The sequence below is a fragment of the Syngnathus scovelli genome, chromosome 10 (genome assembly GCF_024217435.2).
Source record: "Syngnathus scovelli strain Florida chromosome 10, RoL_Ssco_1.2, whole genome shotgun sequence".
In the NCBI taxonomy this organism is placed as follows: domain Eukaryota; kingdom Metazoa; phylum Chordata; class Actinopteri; order Syngnathiformes; family Syngnathidae; genus Syngnathus; species Syngnathus scovelli.
The window spans coordinates 5,671,061-5,689,089 of record NC_090856.1 but is presented as its reverse complement, the minus strand read 5'-3'; the positions used below and the strand labels follow the sequence as shown (position 1 = coordinate 5,689,089).

The window sequence follows — 18,029 nt, the reverse complement described above, 5'->3', positions numbered from 1 at the left end:
CAAGGGCACCAAGAGAAGAACTTCATCTGCATCTTCTTTGGCATATATGTAGTCATTCCTGACGGGAGGCCTTTAGCAATGAAGCTAGTCCAAGCTTGGCTAGAGTAAAATTAAATGATAATCAATAGTCTACTATATAAAATAGAAGTAAAATCACGATGTTGCAACCAACTGGGTTGATGGGAAAAAACACAAATAAACATTCCTTTATTTATAATGGAAATGGATGAATAGAAACGAGAGGAGGGAAAAAATACTGTTCTACAAATATTGGGGAAAAAAATGGAAAAAAAAACTCTACGACAACTGTAACTGATTGTAATCTAATTTGTCGCTCCCTATTAAGCTTTAAATTGGCTTTTAATGACTTACTATATGCCATATTAATTTAAAATAATCCAAATAAGAGTTACTAACTTTAATGTGGAACCAAAAATATAAAATAAAATATTTTACTCAATTTATAAAAAAAAAATCAAGCATCTGAACATATATCATTTAGATAATGATGAATAAATAAATAATAAATAAATAAAATAATAAAAATAAATATAAATAATAATTTAAATTGAAAAAAAACAAATTATTAAGGTAAGATAACGAAAGAGCAATAACTAGAAACACAACTAAGCAAGCACTTGAGGACTGGATTAAAAATCACGCTGTAAATCATGCGTCTGCTCTCCTCATGCCCTACGTTGTCTGGGCATGCTTATGATACGACGACGAATGTCCTGACGGATCTTCTTCTCTAAATCAGCGATCCTGCAGTGAATACAAATACATCTAATGGGGTGGAAGAATCTCATTGTGAATCCGTAATCTGTATGCACTACCGACAACGATGAGACCGCGGCTGGTCTCTCAGGGATCTCACAAATGTTCTTGTGGATGACTGGATAGAAAAAAATAAAACATCCCGCAGGCACATTGGAACATCCTATAACTTTCCGTTTGCGTTTGTAGTTTCCCGATCCTTGTCCACAAAGTGTAGGTGTATTAGTATTCCCTTTCACTGGTCTTCAAATCTCCGTCTTTCTGTCTTTGCCACTCGTCAGGTTTTCACCCATCACGATCGACAGCATGACCAGCCTGGTGGGCATGAACATCCCCGGGCACACCGGCACGGGTTGGTGCATCTTCGTCTACAACCTATCCCCAGATTCGGACGAGAGCGTGCTGTGGCAGCTCTTCGGGCCCTTCGGCGCCGTCAACAACGTCAAGGTGATCCGTGACTTCAACACCAACAAGTGCAAAGGGTTCGGCTTCGTCACCATGACAAATTACGACGAAGCGGCCATGGCCATCGCCAGTCTCAACGGTTACAGGTTGGGCGACCGCGTCTTGCAAGTCTCCTTCAAGACTAACAAGACCCACAAGTCCTGAACTCGAACAAGGTAGAAGCAGGTGCCCCGCGGGCTCCAAAATGGCCGCCCCCACCACCACCACCACCACCCCCTCACCTCCACCACTCCCTTTAGCCCCTCCAGTCACGACCACCACCCCTCCTCCAGGCATCCAGCACAGCAAAACTGGAACATAAAGCAACCATCCAACCCAATTGAACTCAAAATGGCTTATATCATAACTTTGGACCTATAAGCCAACGTTGCCTAAGTATTACAAAAATGAAGAAAATGTTCATGCATTTTGGGAAGTTCCTGAGATAACGCAGGCTTCTCTTTGTTGTATACTCTTTCTGTTTGTTCTGATTGCTAAAATGAGTTTTCTCTCCTATGTAAACAGTAGCACCCCCCACCCCACCCCACCCCCTCCGATTTTAGAGAAGAGAATATCCTTTTTAGACCAATGTCTCGATTCGGGATTAGCGTTTCTTTTGTATATCCGGACCCACTGTTGTTAGTATCCTGAACCTCCCAGTCACTGCAGGGAGGGGGCTCTTTTTTAACAATTGGTGACCCATTCATTCATTTATAGTCATATTTAAAAGTCCCCTTTATGATTCGAGACGGGATTTCATACTCCCGCCGAGTCAGATATAGTAGTACTAAAAAAACAAAAAAAAAAAACAAGACTTTCTAACATTGTTTTTGTTTTGTATCGCAAACAAAACATAATGTCTTTCCTCACAGGGAGATGGGGTGCGGGTGTGGGGGTGGGGGGGATGGGTTAGCTTTCCTGATGACACATTAAGTAATTTAAGAAAAAAAAAAAATGAAATAACACTGTTGCCAAAGAGATGATCTCTTTGCTTGGAAAAAAAAATGTGTTTAGAAAAAAAAAGATTAAAAATAAATAGAAAGAAGAATCTATTTTTATAAATGATAATTAAAATAATAATTATTGAGAAATTTTTACAAGAATCTGGATTTGAAAAAAGAGAAAAATATTTTGACTGGCTAACTGGGAGGGGAGGGGGGGGGCACCACCTTGTCTTGTCGTTCCGCCGCGGTACTTTCTAGGCCCAGCGCTCGTCGTTTTCCGAGGAAGCCACGTTGGCGACGGCCATTTTCTAGAAGGAAAAAGGAAACCAAGGCGGGTGATTTTGGTAATTTTTCACACATGTACTAGTGCGTAATTATTCAATACCCACAAGGGGAAGGGAGAGGGTAACCATCCTTATCGTCCAGAGCCCAAAGCAAGAAGACGCTTTGTCCGCTTCTTTTCCTGTTCTCGATCCATCCGGGGTAATCGGTAATCGCATATATGCACCTCGATCCATTTCCAACGCATACACGATATTGTTTCTCTTTGCTCTGCATTTGTGTGCAAACTTCTGTTTAGCGATCAACAGTAGGTGCTATACCACATTATTCACATATCTTAAATATCCCAGTTGGTTGTTCTATGTGTTGTTTCAAAAAAGAAAAATACTTTGTTGATGTTGGCATTGAATTGAGCTTATTTGTTTATCGTTGGCCCAAATAGTCTGGTGAGACTATTTTGTTGCAGAAAAACCAGATCAACACATTTGGGTTGTGTAAAAAAAAAGTCTATATATATCTATATATATATATATATAAAAAATAAGAAAAAAAATCACTGAACAAATTTTATTTATTTATTTATTTATTTTGCTTTGTTTGTTTGGCTTGCTGGCTTTTGCATTACTTGCTGAGCGTGGAGCTTTTTTTTTTTTGTCCAAACTTAACGATGATTATTAGCTAGTTCCTTTAGTCTAGATATTTGTTTCCTGAAAAGGCGATCTATGACTACTGTGTCTTTCTTTGCTCTGTACAAATAGATGATCTATCTATATATATATATCTATATATACATAGTCTACTTTTGTTTTACAATATCTACTGTACTATCTGAGTTGTCACTGTTCTTTAGTTGGAGCTTGTCTTTTTCATATGGCAACTTATCATGAAGTGGTGGTTCAGTTACTTAGAAAAACTTGTGAGGAAACTGTTCAATTGTCGTCATGTTGCTTGTGGAGATAAAAAAAAAAAAAAAAAAAGAGGTTTGTATTAACTTTACGTTCCTACCGCGGCAAAATGAAACCGAACAAAAAGCTTTGAATATAAGTGTATTTGGATTTACTTCTCTATTTTTGTTCAACTATTTATTTTTCTATTTATTTCTATTTATTGTGTATTTATGAACCGTTTAATTTATCTGTGTATTTATGTATTTATTTGTTTCATTGTCTGTGTATTTGCGTGATTCTGGTACAGGGAGGGGGGGCGTTTCTGAGCAAAAGGGAACAAAGCGACTAGTGGAGAAGCTCTTCCAGTAGTCCACTGCACTGAGAGAACTTTTAGTACGTTTGTGCTTTGTACCAATATATCAAAATGACCATATAAAAAAAAAAAAATTCTAAAAGTCAGGAAAAATTTAAAAAAAAAATTAAAAAAGTGTCTGGAGGGCCAGGGAACGCTCTTCCCTTATTACTAGAAACAGTTACTCGCTATGCATAACCTAGTTATTAATAGTTCAATTTGCTCTTGCTTTTTTCTTGTCTTGTTCAAAATGAAATCTTTAGATCTTTTCCAATGAAGTTTAGTCTTATTAGAATGTTATAAACAGTCGTTCTGGTTCAATATAACCTGTGATAAGTTTGTGTCGTTCTCTAAAGCCACTCCGTCCACACCCTCCCTCCACTTACTACCGCTTTGTGATGAAACCTTTATGCAAAACTGTACGTCTGAAAGCATACGTCTACGTAGTTACTGTAACGGAGGCTCGGGCGTGTCGACGTTTCAACGCCCGCTCTTGTTTGAGGGTCGACTTAATTGGTTTTCAAGACTTCTTTTAAAAATTGCATCCTGACAAATGTTTGGGGAAAAAAAAAAAAAAACGACCGAAGAAGTACTCTGGAGGGATGAAAAGGGATTGTACCGATTCTATATTTTATATACTCTAATATGATATATATTATATATTTTGAAAGGTAAAATGTAAGGGTTCCAGACGTATGAATATACAGAATTGGATTCTTTTGTTCAAAAACGTGAAGGAGTCATGTGTGTGTGTTTGGAGAGTAACGTGCACACACGCTTTTCAGTCATGTGACATCATTACCATATGAGCCCGTCATACACACGAGCAGACCCCTTCATGCCCCTCGACGCCGTAAAGGGCTCGTGGGGGGCTTGGATTTATGCAACGACCCCGGTAGAATGTTGTTCTGATGTGTCAGTTTCCTACACTGTGTGACCTCCTATGACGCGTGCCTGTGTGTGTCTGTTTGTGTGTGTGTGTTTGGGTGTGTTTGTATACACCAACCAGCCACATTATGACTCGACCTAATTTGACGAGAGCCGATACGAGAGCTGTATCACATATTTTGCAAATACGACAATGCTTACTATTCGCAAATTCACCTAGTCCTGATTTTTGTCCTCAGTACGGTCACGTTTAAAATAAAAGTAGTACTTTGGCACCACCCTGTGGCAAATCACCATTTTAAAGTTCATTTTAAACTTCATTTTGTCAGGCCATAGCGCCGTCTAATAGATACCTAGTGCTTTGCCGCCATCCTGTGGCATCTTGGCGGCAAGGAACTATGTCGAAGCGAGGAGCTAGAGCTTCATTTGGACTGGCCGTCGCTCTGTGTGATACAAAACAAGTGCTTTGGCGCCATCCTGTTTTATCTTGGTACCAAGGAACTATAATGGGATGAGCTTTTTGTCAGGCCATAGCCCTGTCGAACTAAAAGTAGTGCTTTGCCGCTATCTTGTACAGACTATTCTGTTTTGAAATTCAACGTTATTAATGTTATTATGATGAATATGTGATACAGCTCTTGTATTTGATATCACTCTATCGTGCTAGTGTTCCTAATCATGTGGCTGTAAAATATGTGAGTGTGTTGTTGTGCGCAAGTCATGGGGCTGCGTCCCCCCTCGCGCCATGTCTCACCCCAGTGGCTCCCACCACCATCCTCGTAGCGCCTTATAGTCGGTGAGTGGCAGGCTGCCGGTAGGAGCAAGGCAGCCAGTAGTGGAGGAGGGAAGGTGAACAGAGGAACTCGGCTCTTCTTCTTCTACTTCTTGTCAGTTTTCTTTTTTCCCCCCCTCCTGAGACGTGTTTGTTTACTATCTGATTAAAAAAAAAAATCTATAAAACAAAATCCTTAAAGACAAAAAAAGACGAAAAAAAATGTCGGCGGGGCCCTGTGGATTGCGGCTCGCTCTCTCTTCTCTCTCTCTCTCTCTCTCTCTTCTCTCCTGCTTATGTTATTACTTAAAAATTATTAACAATGATGATTATTATTATTATGGTTATTATTGCTATTATTCTTAGTATTCTTCTTATTCTTATTATTAATCTAATTACTGCGATGAATGACTTCATGTTATCCTTGCTAGTTTAGGTCATTTCTGAAACTGGAAACAAAATAGAAAATCTTGCTGTAAATGTTTGTTTTTTCTTTTTCATAAAACTGTTGTGTTTGAATTATTTGTACTTTTGAATGTTGGGACAATAAAATGAGGTGTCAAGAACTCGGAGGTCTTGTAAAGTGATGTACACACGCACACACAATTGCATTTAAAGGGAATGAAACGAGACGCTGTGGTCATGATTGAAGTCATGTGATTACTCCCTCAACGGCGCAGCCCACCTTGCTTATGAAATTATCAACGGGGCAGAATTTACATTGGCAAGGAAGTAGCATAATCCTCTTTTATGAGTTGTTCCATGTTTTTTGTACAGTATAGTGAAAACACCTAACCACAAATTATGCTGCTTTTCAGATTCGAGATTCGTCGATTCGTTTCAATGGAGAAAGTGAAAAGTCAAGGTACAAACTATGCATCATCACACAAACGTTATCTCTGCACCTGAGTCCAAATGCTGGAATTTTTTTCTGTAAAAAGCTAAAAAGCATTAAGCATCATGCGGTGATCTCGTAACTAAGCAACGTAATATTCCATTAGTTGCCTATTTGTAGCTTGGCGAGAAAGCATCTGCCACATGTACAAAATAAAACATAATATATTTTTTATACTAGTTTACATGGATGAACTGGATTGTCCGAACCGGGATAAAGATCAGTGAAGGCATCACACAAGATGCCATGTCTTCATTTCTCCCACTAAGCATAAAACATATTTTTAAATCACGATTAGTTTTTTTTTTTTTTTTTCTCCACATTTTCTTCCTCCATAAAGAAAGACAGGAAGCGGAATATCACGCCGGGAGGTTTTAAATCAGTATTCAAAGAAGCAGGCAAGGCAGTTATGTCCCGTAATGACACCTATAAAGCCTAAATCACACCGGCGAATATTACTGAGCTTGTGAAGGAAATGATGGCTGTTGGAAAATGATATGTCCAGACACACTCGTCTTCCCTCTCACTTTGTTAGAAACCTAATGACCTGATTTTCTCATCAAGGTCGACACCAAAAGCGGAGTCAACGGGAGTCCACTTCCTTCAGGCTTAGAAGGCTTCATTAGCTTAACACTCGGTTGACTCCTTTGGACTAATCTGTTACAAAGTTACCAACTGTAAGTGGTCAAATTTAGATGACCACAAACAATCCTCACATCGCACAAGCAATAATCCCTCCCAAATCTCGACAACAAATTTCATCTTGTTCTGAAACGAGCAATTCACAAGACACAGCATGTAAATGAGGAGGCCAAAATAAAACATGTTCCAACAGGGGGGGGGGGGGGGGGGGGGGGGATGCTCGCCTTGTTCCGTCACCTGCTGCAACCATATGATCCTGACTCTCAGCTTCTATATAAACCACTTTTCATCTGCTTTGGTGAGAGCAAATCACACCCGCTCCGTGGTGTGAATGTCAGCATCCTGCCGTGCCGAGATGCAGAAGGCAGCTCAGCCAAATGACAAGCGAGAGGCGGCACAGTCGGAAGCGTATTATATCATAAGGAGCTACTTGTCTTTGGCAAATCTTCCCTAGTCAAATCTGCAGCGGGGGAGCCATTGTTGCCCCGCAGCTCCCCTTGGTACGCTCTGACGTTAACGGTGTGCCTCCTTTCACCCCTTTTGTCTGCTTTACGGAATCTAAAGACTCGTAACTTCAATGCGTGCTATTTATTAAAAGGCGCGTGCGAGAAACTAGGCCCTCGTTTGCTTCTGTTCAGGAAAGCGCACACACGCGGCGATCACACGGATTGTTTTATCAACCTTGCTGGTGTTTCCTTTGATTCGTGACATGCTGCTCTTTCTTTGAATAATGTGCACCTTACATCAGAAGAGAAATATATCTATGCTTATATTATATTGTCTGTCTGCATGTATTGCTCCACCGGTTGTGTGCTAATGCTATTCGTTAGCCAGTCTATGACAATTCCTATTATGTATTTGAATTGATCTAGCGGTTTTGTGGTCATTTTAAATCTCTAATGTGTAATTTGTTTTATGTTTAGTCAGTAAACTTTAACTAGAACTGGTTTTAAACAAGTCAAAATTGTTTTAAGGAGATTTGTTCACTGTGCTACCATTACAGTGCTTTGATTTATTTTTTTTCTACTGGGTGAAAGCAAAACAATCATCCTGATGATTTCTTGTATCTCATTCCACTATACTGTTATCACCTAAAGTATAGGATTGTGGGTGTTTTGTTTGTTTTTTTTTGCTTATGAAAACATGCTGTGACAAGAGAACACCCTGGAGATGACAAGAACATGGCCAGATGAAGTGCCCTTGTGGAAGGATATTGAATCCCAAGCAGCTCTAGGCAGCAGGAGTGCTGTTCTGCAACAACGATTTGCTCAATTCCACGGTAGGCGTTCCCTCCGGAATAGACAGATATTCATCAGCAGGTGTTGTCATGTAAATACAACAATGGCGAAGAACGAATCACTGTTATTGCCTGTGTGCAAAACGCCAACTTTGGCAACGTAAGAATTACTTTAACATATAGTTGACCTTGGATCATCTTGTTCTTGGCTCAAGTGAACACAACGCTTTGGTCTTTTACAATTACAGGGTCAGCACGTGTGGGAGTCCGAGTCGGTCTATCAAACCCAAACCAGACAGACTCGGATTCTCCCGTGAGAGCGTATACATTATTTACACGCCATCTGCCACTTCGACTCGCTTGCATCTTTTTTTGCTGCGTTCATGTCAACTTTTTTGCAAATAACAACCTGCTGTGTACACTGCCAAGTAGCACAATTGGACCCTAAACAGTTTTCACTTTCAGTGATTTTTTTTTTTTTTCCTGTTTCAACAAGCCATGGGCTGTGTTGTTTAAAAAATGAGTCGATTTGTAGTTTTCACATTTGATCCAGGCGAGCGTTATTGCTCATTCCCACTAATGATGGTATGAAATGCGTCCCGGCATGGGCAACAGACAACAGCTTGTCGCCCCTAAGCAAGAACAGTGTGATTTGAGAACGCTGGAAACGTCGCACTGGAACGCCAAAGCTTCCCAGGGGAGCACGATGACAACTTCCTGAGTGTGATCCACAGCTTATTAAGCCCATTTGTGTCACCTGCTCAGTGTTCACCAACACTGGTGCAAAGGGCCTCCTGAGTGGAATGTAATTCTGTTGGAATAATCTGGATAACTGGAAGGAATTCACTATGACATGTTCAAGGTAAATCACCTCTGGAATATATTCTTATCAATTATTAGTTTTTGAAAATATTGCTTTATGTGGTCCACATTGTATAAAATTATTGAGGATTGCTGGTTTAAAAAAAATCCTGTTTGATGAATTGATTCCTAATTTGGAAGCAACTTCTTGGCAATAGGAGCGTTTAGGAAAAAAACATGCACAAGAAAGAGATAAAGTATATTTACTGCAAAACTCATTTGGCAAAGCACTTAAGTAGAGCATAAATCTTCTTTATAGGGGAGTTGCGTTTGTGCAAAGTCACCGCTTGGACCTTAAGTAGCCAAAGTGAGATGTAATCCAGTCTTGTTTGTGTTGTTCCCCAACAGAAATGTCTTCTCTCAGCTTGCCATGACATTTTCTACTTGCATGTTTGCTTTTGGCGTGCTCCTCCATGTCAAGCGCACTGGTGCTATTTGTCGCTTGGACGCTGATGGCTGTGATAATGGTGACAGTGAGAGGTGCTGTTGTTGGCTGGTGGAGGCAGCAGAGTCCCCTCCAGCCCCCCTGCTGTTTGCTCAGGGAGATGCGCAGCAAGCCCCCCCCCCCCGTATGCCCCCCAGTCACTGCCAAACACTGTCATTGCTTAGAGTGTGAGCTAGTTCGCAAATATGGACCTGTTGTTGTCTGAATGTGCATCTGTCACGAATATGAAGGCACACTAACACATTTTTTTCACCATTAGATTGATTGTTTTACAAATGCATCGTGTTTTATTTTGTTTTATTAAAGATTTCCACAGTCAATTAAATGGACATATATGACTATATATTATCTTTGGCATTTTCTGCGCTCACTGACTGTTCACAAAGCAGGACATCACCAAACTACATAGAAAAATGACATTTAATACACCAAACAGCAATGACTTACATGGAAACATTTTAAAAATGTATTTGTTGTGCCAAAATCAGAACACGTCAACTCAAGTTGCAAAGATAGCTGCTCTGAGAAATTTTCTATGTGTCTGTTTGGGCTGCAGAGGAATGGGAGTATGTGATTGGCTACTCACATTATGATGTCACACTGTGAGGCCCCAGTTGTTTTTTTGAATAGGCAGGGCCTGTGCTGAGAGAGCAGGAATGCTCCAAGGTGAGTAAACTCTATCGAATTGCTGCCCTATTTCTTATCTTACTAAAATCAGTTTGCTTTAAGGGAGCCAGTAAAGCAAGTTAAAGTGAATTGGACCTCGCCAGTGAGTGTACTTGCTGCCATTTGCAGAAGAAGAGCCCAAGTGTGTTGGGGCTAAAAAAAAAAAAAAAAGTAAGTGCTTGTAAAGATAATAAGAACATTTGAACTCATGGAGGCCGCTGTTCATACACTCCACTGTGACAGCAAACTCGTTGAGACGTAATCAACAGCTCCTCACTCTATTTAGGCTCCATTTCTTTAAAGACAGATTTTATTAGCAATCAATTCTACTTAATCTTAGCATTCTTTGGCCTGTTTGCTAGTCCACAACAATCAGTTGCTTTTGTCTCGCAAACTGTGTGTGCGCTGCTATTTACTGTTTAAATGACTGCCGTGGAAGAGGTCATTAAAACAACAAAGCTTGGCCAAAGACATTTGCCTAAAATTGTATGTCAGTGCGCGTATGGAGAATTTTTGTGTGCCTGTGTGCACACGAGGATGGGCAAAGCCAAATATTGTGCGTGTGCGAGTGGGTGATTTCAGCTCGGCGAGTCCGCCACCCAACCATCTGTCACCACGGGGCCGCCGTGTTCTGAAGCCAATCATCTCCTTCCAACAGCTTCTAGCGTCCTCGCTCCATTTTCCAGCAATGCTGCGCCACGCCAAACACACACGCTGAATCGCAACGTCTGCCACATGCCGTTATCAGCAGACTCGCAAACTTAACTATCGCACAAAGGCCGGCCCTTGGACGTGACCCAATTGTATGGTTAAAATACTTCAAACTGAATAACTTTTAATATCTTGGTGGCATAACATGCCTTGGCCTTGCTTTAAGCATTTGGGAACTGAGAAGGTCCTTTTGCCCAAACTTTTCCCATTAAGTTGGAAGCCTAGCATCCATCCATTCTCTTTAGTGCTTGTCCTCATTAGGGTCACGGGTGAGCTGGAGCCGATCCCAGCTGACTTTTGGGAGAAAACAAACAACCATTCATTGTCACGTTCGCAACGAGGTTCATTTGCTGCCGTCTACAACGTGCATGGTTTTTTTCAACAGGAAGCTAACAAGGTTTGCTAACAGTACGTCGGCCATTTTGGAAGCCTACTGTTGCCCCAAATACCTTGATGACGAACAATCGAGTTTTTTACACTGATAAATCTCGAGCCGATGTAAGTTTTATCATCAAATGTGAAGAAAAAAATGCACTTGAGCATGTGCAACTTTTGGTTTTTAATTTTGCATTGCTTCCTGAAGTCATATTCTCTCCATTTTGAGAAACCCACTGGTTTTAAATAATGCAGCCTTTTCACATCATCGTATGAGATCATATATAGAAGATCTTGATGTGAAGAATTCCACACACACAAATGTGAACAGTCTCGAGTGAGCGGCCTGTCATCTCATAAATAGTTCAATCTTCTCCTGAAAAATAGATCTGGCCCTGCCTGTCACGGCATCTATTCACGCAGCAGATATAGGTAGTGAATCAGCATTAGGCTGTCCATGCGCTGTAGCGTGATCTCTACCTGAGAGCTTCATTGCAATCTTCTGTATGGTGTGTGAAAATATAGGACGGAGATTCGAAAATGCCTCACACTGTACCTTTAAAAAATATATGGCTGATGTCCAAAAATATTTATTTATTTATTTATTTATTTATTTATTTATTTATTTATTCGGCCAAAAATGAGACAGATGGCACAGTCACTTGAAAATATATAAGTTTATTCTCAAAGATAATAACAGAAACAGCGTGACAGAGAAAAACTTCATTTTTTTGTGAAAAAGAGGAATGTGGAATAACTTGCGCTGTGGGATAAAAGATGAGATCAGCCGGCTTGTTGAAGAAAAAAAACATGTGCCGCGACTCCCACAACTTACAACTTTATTCAGCGTGTTGTATTTTTAATCATTTGTGTGAGGAGCTGCTGTACTGTGTTGAAAAATATATCAATGATGTCATCAATTGATTGACTCAACACATCATAGCTGGCGACAAAAAATCTATCAGTGCGTGGTACTTCAATATATTTCTTTATAATATATTTCAACCAGTCAATCAATATTTATTAAACATTTCTGCAAGTATGAATGACCCTATGCGATATGATTCCGACTGATGACAAATGTAACCATTAGTGCTTATTACGTTTCATTGGAAGAGGCCCAACTCGTCCACTTCTTTCACGGCAGGTTAATTAGAATTCAACCGAGTAGTGCACTTCACCGATAGAGCACACTAAAATCTTTGACCCACCTGATTTGCACTGTGTGTCCACTAACAGTGTAATGGGCTAAGAGTGCCAAACTACTCATCTGCTGTGAGTGCTGCCCATTAAAAGTAGAGAGAGCATATCTAAGTCAATGTGATCTGAAAAAGACATAACAGACACTCAGCATTTTGCTTCATTCACGACGTGGCACTTTAGCAGTTGTAGTGGTAATTGATTTTTACAAAGCGCATCGAACCTTCAGTATGTGAAGGTTTTTTTTTCTTTCATACTAAAATAGGATGCGCTTTATACTATTGTGGTGAAATAAGCTGTTTTTCCGTTGAGCACCAAACACTTGGCTACGTACAAAGAAAATACCAATGGAATGAAATACTTTGAGACAAATTATTTTTATAGGTGCGCAATGAGGAAAATTGGAAATAAATTTGTCGCAAAAAAAAACTAATGATCACTATGTTAAGTAAGAAAATCAAATTGAGTCAAATAGGACGACAAAATAATTTAAATTAATATCCTGGAATCAAAAATGTCAAAATTGACTGAAACACATCAGCTGACAGAAATAGAAAAATAGGAAGTTAGAAACTACCAAAAATAATTGGAATTTCAAGATGACAAAGCTTTTCCCCCACGGTGCCATCTAGTGCCTTGGAGGGAACACACTCATGCTCCTAATGCAAATTCCCCTCTATACTTTTGTCCCATTGTGGCGCGAGTGCCTTCATGTAGTAACTTCCCAGCTCAGCAAAACTTAGAGTTCGGCATGTGCATCACCACAGCATGCTGAGGTGTGAAAACACGTTGGAGGAAGCGAGCATGCGGCTTCCTCTGTCAGCACCACGAGAGCTCTTCAGCAGTCAAGTCGGACGCCTCAGCTAGTGTCATCTGACTTGTATTGAACGCTTATGTGATTCACTGACCTTCTGGCTGCCTCATGCCTTGCTAATGTAATCTAGTGCTTCTTCTGCTGGCTCATGACTCTCGCTCTTGACTGTTTTTGTTCCCCCTTTTGCTTTACCAAAGTGTAAGCACAATTGCTGTTGGCGTGCGCTCCGCTGCTCTTTTCATAACAATTCGTCACCATTTGGTTAAGCTCGTCAGATACAATACTACAGAAAAAAAATACTTTATATAGTGAGACTTTGTATCTAAAGATGAGTAAACTTGTTTCATTCATCTCTGATTCGGCCACAAAAGTATGGAATAACCAAGACTGTTAATGTCGCTGGTTTGAGAAGAAAAGCCACCCGCGGCCATTTTACATTGCCAATATCCAAGCTCCCCATATTTTAATGTATTTATCTCTGCAGCATTTTTACATTATTTTACATCCATATAGTGAAAATGCCGCAGTGTTGGCCTACAGTCGAACCAATAAGTCAAGAAATTCAAAATTTTCTGCAATATCTGAGCTGAGGTTGCTACTCAAAGATTAATTTCCATTACGTTGTCAGAACCATCAACAACGTAATAAAAGTCCATCAAAAAAGAAACCTAACCAATTCACAATACTGAGATAATATACTCTAAATGAATTTTGCTATCTACAAGGCTGCAATTACTCTATACATGGCTACTGGCATGAAAAAAAGCACTGATAATAAAAAAATAACTAACATAAAAGAGACAACATCGTTATGTACAGAATTTTGATCTTTACCCGAAAAACCAAGTAACCAAATGTCCTAAAAGTTGAACATTGAGTCACTTCACTTTAAATAAAAAATTGAATCAGGATGTAATATAGCGCTAATAAAAAAAAGTGACCTAAAGGACAGCTTAAACATTTTAGTTCATAAAAAATTAAGTGAAGCTGGAGACAAAAGCTGGAGAGGGATACATTGCTTCTTAGTATGCAAGATGGTGTCGTAAAAGAGGAACTTAAGGCGAAATGAAAATGACAGTCTCTCTTTCTTTCTCTCTCGCTCACTGTTGGATTTACATTCCGAATAAAAATGCACATAAACACACCTAAGCAGTGTGGATTTTGTATGCATGGTTGCGCTTCCCTTAACTGTGGCCACGGTTGCTAGGCTACCAGTCATTCCAGTTGTTGGAGGGGACCTGACATTAGGGAGAGCAAATTGACCACAGGAGGCTTTAATCTGCCATGAAACAGCAGCTGGCACACACACACATGAGCACACACACACATGCCATTTGAACTTTATTTCAACATTTATTCTTCACATAATATTTCACACAATTGGCCCGACTGACTGTCACTGTCTTCATTGGCCAATTTTGGACACTTTCCTGGCCTGATTACATTCATTTTGTATGTGTGGACATGCTTGCTTACACACATTTAATCATCTTTTTCTATTGGCATTGAAAATCCACCCTTGGATTGAACAGAGATCAATAAATGATCAAAATATCACCGGGTAAATCGTAAATAACTTCATTTATCTCACAACTATAAATATAAAATGTAATCGTGTGTTCAATAGTGAAATAATAATTATGAATGGCAATTACTTAAAATTAATAAGCTTGTAAAGACTGCAAAATGTTTTTTAGTCATTAAAATATCAAAACACTTCTTCACACTATTCACTTGATAAACTACCACTGGCAAAACACGCTAACAGTGCTAACGGTGTAGCACCACACAAAACTAATAAAATGGTGGAAAGTACAAAGCCAACAGAGCTGCCAGATTTTCACGTAACTCTGTATTCACTTTTCTTGCTTGCTTTAGACATAAATTGAGACTAAGCTTATTCAAACATCATAAAAATGTATCTATACATGATTGTAGTTTCTGAGCTTTTTTTTTTTTATTATTTGCTCGAGACACATATTGTATGTTACTTAAATTATATTTTATACATTCCTGCCCAGATCTCTATCTTTGTTACAATTACTAAACATTTGACTATTTACTTGATATCAATATCTGTCTTCAATGAAGGTGGAACAAAATGTGAAATGTGGTGTTTAGTTTTTTTTAGGGTGGAACAGCAGAAAATCTGAATATGAAATGAGAAAGATTGACATGATAATCTTGCGGCGTTGTTTGTTAATCACAGCTAATCTTCATAAGTGTGATATTAATCAGAGTTATACGTTCTTTTTAGGGAGACGTCCTCACCTTGTTTTTTGAACAGCAGATGGTAATTGTCGACATCATTAAATGGTGATTCCTGAGAGGCTGTCCATTTTGTTGCCATCATGCAAAAAGAAAAAAAAAAAACATTTATATTCATTAGTGTTGGGGAGGTATTTATTAGATGAATGGGAAAAATTGGCATGCTGAGACCAAAAAGCCGTTGCTGCAAACTCAACTGAGATTGCCTTAAAAATAACATTTAACTTTTTATTACAATGTTTTCACCTTTTTAAATGTTCCCATTTTTTTGTAGGACTCACTTCCAAAATATCATCCCTGATTGGCCTTTCACCTGGAGGATGATAGCTGGACTAACAACCCCACCCAGTGGTCAGGTGAGTCACTTCCATATTTGGAAAACTTCCTTTGCCTTTTTTAGTCCTGAAATACAGCAGCAACAATCCAATGTCATTAATGTGCCTTTATCAGGAAACCGGAACTTAACAGCATTTTTCTTCCATTTTTTTTACATGAGCACATTATTTCACAATATACTTTAATGTAAACATTGTGTAACATGCATAATACAGTATTTACGTGGATTATTAATTGAGGTTGGTCATGGTTGAATAGTTGTTTAGTGATTTACAGTGTTAAGGAAATGGTCATGCCTCACAGAAATGAAAAATTGGGACTTCACACTAGCCCAGTCCGTTGTCCCTTTTTTTTTTTTTTTTTTTTTTTTTTGCAAAAATACATTGGGTCACCCTAAATTGAAATTGCAGAAGAAGAAATTCACTAATTGGGGTCCCCATGCCTGAAATTGGTGAGAACAAAATGCCCTTGCAGATATGTGTGTGACCACCACCGCAAACCATCAACGTGCATTGTGTAAACGGAATAATTGATCGTAGCCTGTCAAGTGACTGCACCGAACATGACTGTATATATCACCGACAGCTAATAAATCTGTAATATAATTCCTCCTCATCTCTGATCACTACTTCCCTTTCCCTAATAACCACAAGCCATCAATGCCTCGGTACTGTCATACATCACAACGCCACATGTCGACGTGCACAACAGGCTGCCAAAATGCAATCATACCGACCACCGAGCAGCAGAATTTGAACGGGATCGTGTTGCTCTATCGAGTGCTGTTCATGAAAAGACTGTCAATGAGAGGAGAAGAGATAAAGAATGTACAACAATCAGGAATGTTCACTGAGTAGACACACATCAGGGGCGTGTAGACATCTTTGGAGGGCCAGGTGCTCAAAGGAGGAATATGGAACGTTACATAGGAAATAATTGAAAATTAAAGAAATTAGTCATTTCTTGATCTACTTAAGAAATATTTGGAATATTCAAATATGGACACTTTCTATGGAAATTAATGATTTATATATTTTATTAATTTATTATTTATAAATATATTTATAAATATTATTATTATATATTTTTTCATTATTATTATATTATGTTACTTTATTTAATTTGTTTGATCATGTATAGAACGAAACACAATCAGTGCTGAACAGAATAAATGTCCCCTATAATGTCCCTGGGGGGTTTTGTAAATTTCAACTTTGACTTTTTATTTCAAATGAAGTCCATTACATGCTGCTTTACATCTTTTTAAAATCTGTTCCTTCTTGTGCCTCTGTCACAGCAGGAAACTTGGGCTTTAAACCGAAGTCGTTTAAAATGAAAGTTAGTCCTAACACAATCTCTTTGTCACGATATCGTTATTCCGTTTGAAACAATGCGACTATGAAATTGGTCTGAAATGAAACCAGATGACTCACCCAGCAGCTTTTGTATACAAGCTCGCAGCACCTTAATAAACCCAATTTGCCTGCTAATTAATCCGTTTACACACTCCCACTTACGGAGCGCTGCCATGTTGATGACATGTTCTTGGCCTGGCTCCCATCCCAGGTTCACATTCACAAATAACGTGGACAGTTAACGTCTAGATTACATTACTAGCGAGACATTGGCGTATCTGCATCGATGTTTACTGTCTCCGTCAATTAAAAAAGAAAGGTAAGATCGAGTTGTTAACGTTCACCAATTAAAGAGACTTGTCGTTTGCAAAAACATCAATTAAACACAAAGTACTATAAAATTTAAATGAGTCCCACTGAGGTACAGTGTTGTACACGCTCGTTTATGCCACTGGGGGCAGTGTTGAGTCTACCGGGGAGGGTCTCTGCAATCGTCACATGAGCTCAAATTTGTGAATGTCTTGAACGTATGCTGTTGTGACTGCGGGGTTGTTGGTGTACTGATGGGGCCATGTGGTCACAAGACAAACAAACCCTCCCCCCGTCTCGCTCGTAATGAGGTCATCAAGCTGGTGGTCTCATTCAGAATGAGCAAGGGTCTGCAGGGAACGTGCCCGAGGTTGTGGGCTAGCTCGCCATGACACAAGGTCAATAACGTGCAGCCTCTTGTCTCGACCGCCTAACGATGCGCCTCCTCGAATATTACCATGCTGTTTCCGTGCAGAGAATCTTCACTGCAAACTGAATATGATATGATTAGAATGAGTTTAACGAATTCATAGCTCCCCCAAACAAGATGGATTATTGATTAATTTTAT

At 39.4% G+C, this 18,029-nt stretch overlaps 1 protein-coding gene and 1 long non-coding RNA gene across 8 annotated transcripts in view; both read left to right on the top strand.

Moving 5' to 3' along the window:
* elavl4 (ELAV like neuron-specific RNA binding protein 4) overlaps positions 1-5,912 on the top strand; it is a 61,829-nt gene extending 55,917 nt beyond the window's left edge. For all 7 annotated transcript variants that reach the window (XM_068652090.1, XM_049732136.2, XM_068652089.1 and 4 more), the window contains one exon: positions 1,059-5,912. In XM_068652090.1, coding sequence (XP_068508191.1) covers positions 1,059-1,386 — 328 coding nt within the window. In that variant the 3' untranslated portion in view covers positions 1,387-5,912. The remainder of the gene's footprint in view (positions 1-1,058) is intronic.
* Positions 5,913-7,941: 2,029 nt separating this feature from the next.
* LOC125971989 (uncharacterized) lies at positions 7,942-16,839 on the top strand. Its single transcript, XR_007482669.1, has 3 exons — positions 7,942-8,982; positions 15,735-15,816; positions 16,450-16,839. It is a non-coding gene; the product is annotated as an uncharacterized lncRNA (long non-coding RNA).
* Positions 16,840-18,029: the final 1,190 nt, after the last annotated feature.